The 6,818-nt window shown below is 32.0% G+C and overlaps 1 protein-coding gene and 1 long non-coding RNA gene across 2 annotated transcripts; one reads left to right on the top strand and one right to left on the bottom strand.

The window, feature by feature from the left end:
• The first annotated feature begins 826 nt into the window (after positions 1 to 826).
• On the top strand, positions 827 to 2,086 carry LOC127127950 (uncharacterized). The gene is made up of 2 exons (XR_007805562.1): positions 827 to 1,369; positions 1,828 to 2,086. It is a non-coding gene; the product is annotated as an uncharacterized LOC127127950 (long non-coding RNA).
• A 124-nt stretch (positions 2,087 to 2,210) lies between these two features.
• Positions 2,211 to 3,207, bottom strand: LOC127127949 (CASP-like protein 2D1). Its single transcript, XM_051057213.1, has 3 exons — positions 2,849 to 3,207; positions 2,661 to 2,772; positions 2,211 to 2,567 (listed from the first exon to the last, which is right to left on the bottom strand). Exons 1-3 carry the CDS (start codon positions 3,034 to 3,036, stop codon positions 2,298 to 2,300), a joined length of 570 nt encoding a protein of 189 aa, XP_050913170.1. The 5' UTR covers positions 3,037 to 3,207; the 3' UTR covers positions 2,211 to 2,297.
• Positions 3,208 to 6,818: the final 3,611 nt, after the last annotated feature.

Raw genomic sequence — 6,818 nt, 5'->3', positions numbered from 1 at the left:
ATGTATTTTGATCGTAGATCCAATTGGGGGATTTGGGATAACCCCTTAGGGTTCGATACCTTCAAGGTAGGAAGTATAATCCTTGTAATATTATGTAATATATGATTATTATCATGTTCTACGTAATTGATTGCTTCTGTGTTAGAATTTACCCCGAGAAAGTATAATGCTTGATGTTGATTGAGGCTTGATTTGCATTGCAAAACAAAATGAAAAAAATGATTTATTTTTGGTTTGAAATGATTTGAATTGAAATTGCGGTGAGAAATTGTTTTTGGCTTTTTGGTTTAAGAGTGAATTTAATTTTTAAAAAAAGTGATTATTATTTACAAATAAGAGTGAGATTGATTTTTTATTATATTTTTAAATAATTTAAATTTAAAATTAAAGTCTTTCTTTTATTAGTCATAACTTAAATGACCTAAGAAAAATAAATATGACAAGCATTTGTTACAATAAATAAATATTAGTATTTACAATCAAATATATACAAAAAAATAAAATAAAAAAGATATAATACAATATTACAAACATAATAACACATAATTATTATCTTACAATTGAAGAAAAAAATAATAAATAAATAAGACAAAATAATAGTAATAATAATAATAATAAAACAAAGGGAAGTGGATTAAAAGGGCCAAACATGAGGGGTGTTTAAGTAAATGCGCGGAGTAAGGCCCCAAAGGGCGCTGGGTCAAAGCCCAAAAGACCCCAAGAGAAGGCTGAATCTAGAGTCAAAGAGTTGATTTAACAGAGTCCACCAGATTGGAGAAAAGCATCACACACGTTGGATTGTTATACCAAGGGTGAGTCAGAATGATCCAAGGACCAATACTTGATGGTACACGGTGGTAAGCGACACATGAGATACTATGTTGATTATCTGAGTCAACTGATCCAAAGATCAGGACTCAGCCACATGGCAATCAGCGGACGGAGGAAGGAAAAGCAATTAACATGTGAATGAGAGAGAGAAATTCATTTCACACTTGTTTTTCTGCCTCTTCAATTCATACCTCTCTCTAACTCTCTGAACAAAAACACAAACACATATGAACATATGAGTGGTGGAGAATCTGAGGCGGCGGAACCTATGAAGGTCTGCGGCGGTGCACATGAATGTGCACGGCGGCTGTGCCCCCGGAGTTTAGACAGAACTCCCTCCTAGGGTTTTTCTACCTCCTGAACTCAAATTTGTGTCCAAAATCCCCAAATAACTACTCTAATCCCTTGAAACGAACCCAAACAGAAATAAACCCTAACTCCAATAATAACTAAAATCTCAAAAAATTACAACCAATCAATTGCTGTTGGAAAATTCACATCAATTGCTGCAACCATGGTGGGATTTGGGAGTGAGTGGGTGAGGAAAATTCGTGCACCATGTGCTACTTGTTATGACTGAGTTGCTTTTTGGATTTTGTTTGTTTTTAAGTTTATTGATATTGCCTTTACCTTCCACTTTTATTGCAGTAACAAAAGTTGTGTGAAAACTTGAATTTTTGTTGCGTGATTTTTTTTTACTGCAATGGGTTGTGTAATTTTGTGTATGCTGCATAACTTGTTTTGACATATTGCATTGCCTAACTTGTTTGAATAAGTTTATTTTGTCATGGCCTTGGTGTGTGATTGCTGCAGTAATTGTGTTGTAAACCATTTACAAAACTTTTGATGAAAGTTGTATTGGTCTCCATTGTCCTTGTTGCGTGTGGTGCCATGTGAGTGCATGCTGCATAATTTTGTTTAGGCCATAGGTCATTCTTGTATTGCCTATCCTTGTTTGGTTGGAACTTTGAACCAATTTTCTTCCTTTGGTGTTAGGTTTCATTGATGATGGTCAAGACACGGCATAGTGGTGGATCCAAAGAGGAATGGAATGGTTTCAAGGTGGCTTGGTGATGAAGCAAGGATGCAACTTGGAGATAACTTGATGATGAAGAAATTGGAAGCAACTTTGGAGCTTTGAAGACTTAACAATAGGCCTTAGTTGTTGTTAGGTTTTTAATTTGTAAATATTTGGTTTATGTTCAATGAATGTAACAAAACTCTTCAAAGTAATGCAAATGTCATTTTTGTAACTTTTATGAATTTTCTAATTGTATTGCAATATTTGAATACAATTGAAATAAAGATGAATGTATGTTGTTTTGAATTCAAAACTTAGGCTTGAGGTTTAACATGACATTGTAACATTTTTGTCTATGTAGGATCAAAATCACATGGTTTTTATATTTGAGAAAGTAAACTCTATAATTAATTACATCGAATTTGGAAAAGCAAAAATGAAAATACTATTGATTTATAGTCTGTTCATGCACATATTGAGAATTGACAGATGGAGGATCAAAAACACTGAAGGCTCTAAAAGCAGAAATCACAGCTAAAACAAAGAAACATGCAAAAGTAATCATATGGAAGATCAAAGCCAGCTTTACTTTGCTGCAAAATTTGCCATATGAACTGCAGGCTTGACTCCAAGAATCTTCCTTGGCACCATTATAAGCCAGGTAATATATCTCCATGGTTGCAGCAATTGATGTAACCATTAAATAGGCTACAACCTGTTGAAACATTTTCACAAAGACATTGAACAAATAAGTATGTTTCCCTATTCGGTGTTATTAATATTAAAGGATGAGAAACAATCATCAAACCTGATCAGATATAAACAAAATCCATGCTTTGGTTACTAGATATCTAACCCATGTGCAAACTGCAGCAACAATAGCATAACTAGCACAAAGAGCACTTACAAAAACCATATACCTGCATAAATATAAACCATGACACAACTGATAATAATCAAAGAAACAAAAGATAAGAGTTAATGTAGTTTTCTTACTTGAGACCAGAAAGGTTGCTATATTTGAGTGTTCCATAGCTAGGGTTGTTTTCCTTATTAGTGACAGTAATCCAAATCGTTGCTATAGAGAGAGGAACTGCAAAGAGCCTCAGAGATGAATCTAATAGCTTAAGCATGGGAAAATGATTTTTCCCAAAATCATTATCATCAATTTGTGTTCTTCTCATGTTTAAGTTTAACTCGTAGTGTGATACACTAATACCACTCTATATAGTGAGTGTGTCTTCGTAAGTAAATGATGTGTAAAGAGAGATATCATGATGATAGTGTTGTCTTAGTGCGGCTGGTGAGAATAGTGGAAAGCACTTTATGAGATATATGTAATCGTGATGCTTTTGGTTGGTGAGTTTTATCTTGTTGTTAGAAATAGCATCACTGGTTCCACTTACGTTTATATAATGTCGGCACAAAACATTTTTAGACTTCATGAAGTATAGTATATCAGGTTATGCCAGAAAATAAATCAAGTGGATTCATACCCGTGTCATATCCTAATTTTATGTTAAATAATTTATTGATCGAAGCATTTGTATCATAGTTTAGTTAGACATTATTAGTTCAGTAAAAGTCGATATTCAGTTATTTTGAAGTGAGTAAATTGTATTTCATGCATTTTCATCGTCCCATATATCTATTTAAAGCAATTCAAGATTATCGGAATAAATTTTTGAAATATGCAAACAAATCGATTGATCTGATCCTCAAATGAGCGTAAAATTAACGAGCGTAAAATTTCAAAATCGAATTTGCAGACGACAGTTTTATTAATATACGATTCTCATAGTTTAGTCTGATGTGCTCAGTCTTAGCCTGTTCAATCGGGATTTTTTACTTCAAAATTTATCTGTGTTTCGAATGTATATTTTATACTGATCATTTTGGTGCAGTCATTTTAATTTTTTGGATATTTTTTATCCGATTATTATTTATTTTGTATCATTTTATTTTTGTTTTTTTAATCAAATAATCAACAAAATTTAATAAAAATAATTATATAATTAGTTTGATTATAGAATTAATTATATAATTAATTTGATTTTAATAAAAATATTTAATAAAATTCATTATATTTTAACTTTATTTAGTTTCGAATCTGTCACACCTCCGTCAGGTAGCTCATTTTTCTTTCTTTATGTTTATTTCATCTTGAGTTGTTGTTGTCTTGGTTTGAAACTAAAGTGATCAATGTTTGTTTTGAATGGAAAAGAGAGAGCTCGAGAGATTTTTCAGTTTTTACAAAATCCAGGATGAAAAACGAGATCTATTTTTATAAATGTTAAAATGAGATTATGCTAATGATCTAACATCCTCTTCTTTAAATGTTGTGTTTGGTTGAAGCATGATATTGTTGTTGGTTGGGAACATGGATGGTTGAAGAATGATCCACTAAGAAAACAAGAAAGTTATTTGTTGTAATTTTATGTGCTTATCATTTATTTAATTTATTTATTATTTTTTAATGTATGTGAATTTAGAGAATACATTTCTAGTGAATGTTTGGATCTAGATTGTTTGTATTATTTATTTATTTTTCTTATTTTAAGTAATATTTTGGAAGTTTATTCTGTCGTTTTTTAATTCACAAATCATGAAGAATATATCAATAAATTTAATTTGAAATAAAAATGAAATAAAATTTATTTTTTAGCATAAAGAGTCATAATTATATAAATTAATAGTTCTCAATTTTAAACTTAATTAAAAACTAACAAGAAATTGGATAAAATAAAGAAAAAATAGTCAAAAACTAAAATGGGTCTTTGAAAAAAGAAAATAAATAAATTAAAATTAGTCACCGTTCAAACTGATTTGAAAATCGCCAAACCATGAATCCTTAAATCTATAAAACCGATAATAAATGGCCAAAATTTGACTTCTATTCTAGACCCACGGTTTGGACCGGATTGAATTTCTAGACCCACGGTTTGGACCGGATTGAATTTCTAGACCCAAATCCAATCTAATCTGACCCTTATCCGATCCTTGTTTTAGATATTGTATTTTTGAGGATGATGATATGATGTGGATAAAATTTTGTGTTAGCTATTTTTACTATTAATCTTAAATGTATTTTTGATCTTTCAAATTTGATGGTTTTTAATTTTTATTCTCTCTATTTTAAAAATCATTTTTTTCCATAGATGATTTTTAACTTTTAATTCTTTATTTTAAAAACAGCTTCTTTTCTCCTCATCTTTATTTCCTTTATAATTTTGTTTGTCCGCGTCCAATTATGTTAACTCTCTATTGATCCATCTCAATCTCATCTTTTATGCTTAATATGGATCTTAAAACTCCACATGACAAGAAAACTTACAAATAAGGAAAACTTTGCGGCTCAAACCCATACAATTATTCTCTCTCTCTCTCTCTATATATATATATATATATATATATATATATATATATATATATATATATATATATATATATATATATATAACTTCTGGTATGTAAGCAAACACAATTAATTAATGGGTGCTTCTCTTATATCGGTCAAAACACAAACACGCAATCCATTTGAATTGATAAAAGTACTAATGGCTATGCAAAGCTTAGTTAACAGTCTCTCAATTTTAGAAACCACCTATATTATTCTGATTCACGCAAGAATGATTAATAGGCTAAAAATGTCGTAATTTATTAAATACAAGTGTGTTCCAAAATGACAAATGGTGGAAGTGAGTTAATGCTAATAAATGCATGAGATAAAGTCCCACATTGAAAGACTTACTCACTTTGCAAGTCCTTATAAAGAGTTAATATCATTAACTCAACAAAAGGACAAAAGAGGATAAAGTGCCACATGAACACATATGGTGGTCCCAAACATTATGCCACTTGTCCCAAGCTTACAACCACTCGTCGGTGTCGCCACCGGCGACACCGACTCCGGGACCGGGTCCGTGGGTGTAGGGAGCTAGTGGCGGCTTGTAGACGGCACTTAAGCACTTGAGCACGTCGCATCAAAGCAATCGGGCTATTCGCGGCGTTAATGAGGCGGCGCCGCTGCGACGATTTGAATTTTGAATTCGGAGATTGTAACTCTTCATGAGATGTTGCAAAGGCGAAACCATGCAACTGTTGGTGAAACATGCTGCAGGCCAACCATTATGATTATTGGAAAAGGGACATTGCTTCACCAAGGGTCGCACATGCGGACAATAGTGCTTCACCCCATAAATTAAATGGTAATTCTGAATGCATTAACATAGCATTTATCATCTCTTGATATGTTCTATTTTTTCTTTCGGCCATGCCATTTTGTTGTGGTGTGCGGGGCGCAGAACATTCGTGTATGATGCCATATTCTTCACAATATGCATCAAGTTCTGCTGAGAAATATTCTCCGCCTCTATCGCTCCTAATTACTTTTATAGTTGTACTTAATTGATTTTCTACTTCTGCTTTATATGTCTTAAAGGCATTAAAAGCATCATCTTTATGCTTTAAGAGATATACATGTGTGAACCTAGAGAAATCATCGATAAACGTTATAAAATAACGGTTTCCCCCACGGGTCAACATACCATTAAATTCACACAAATCAGAATGCACAAGATCTACCACGTTTGTTTTTCTTTCAACACTTTTGAAATGTTTCTTTATCATTTTTGATTTAACACATATTTCACATTTTCTGAAATCATGAATGTTGCATGATATCAAACCGGATTTAATTAGTTTATTCATAGTACTAATACCAATATTTGCCAATCTAGAGTGCCATAAAGAAGACGATTCAAGCATATAAGCAGAATTAGAAATTTCATTAATAATATTGTCGGTAGTACAAACTTTGATCATTCCTTCAGCGGAATATCCTTTTCCTACAAATATACCATTACGGGTCAATATTAATTTGCCCGATTCATATACAGATTTAATACCCGGTTTTCCCAATAAGTCCCCACTAACAAGGTTTCTATTCATATCAGGAACATGAAGC

Source organism: Lathyrus oleraceus, chromosome 3 (assembly GCF_024323335.1).
Source record: "Lathyrus oleraceus cultivar Zhongwan6 chromosome 3, CAAS_Psat_ZW6_1.0, whole genome shotgun sequence".
NCBI lineage: Eukaryota > Viridiplantae > Streptophyta > Magnoliopsida > Fabales > Fabaceae > Lathyrus > Lathyrus oleraceus.
The sequence above is the reverse complement of the archived record's forward strand: the minus strand, read 5'-3'. Positions and strand labels throughout refer to the sequence as shown.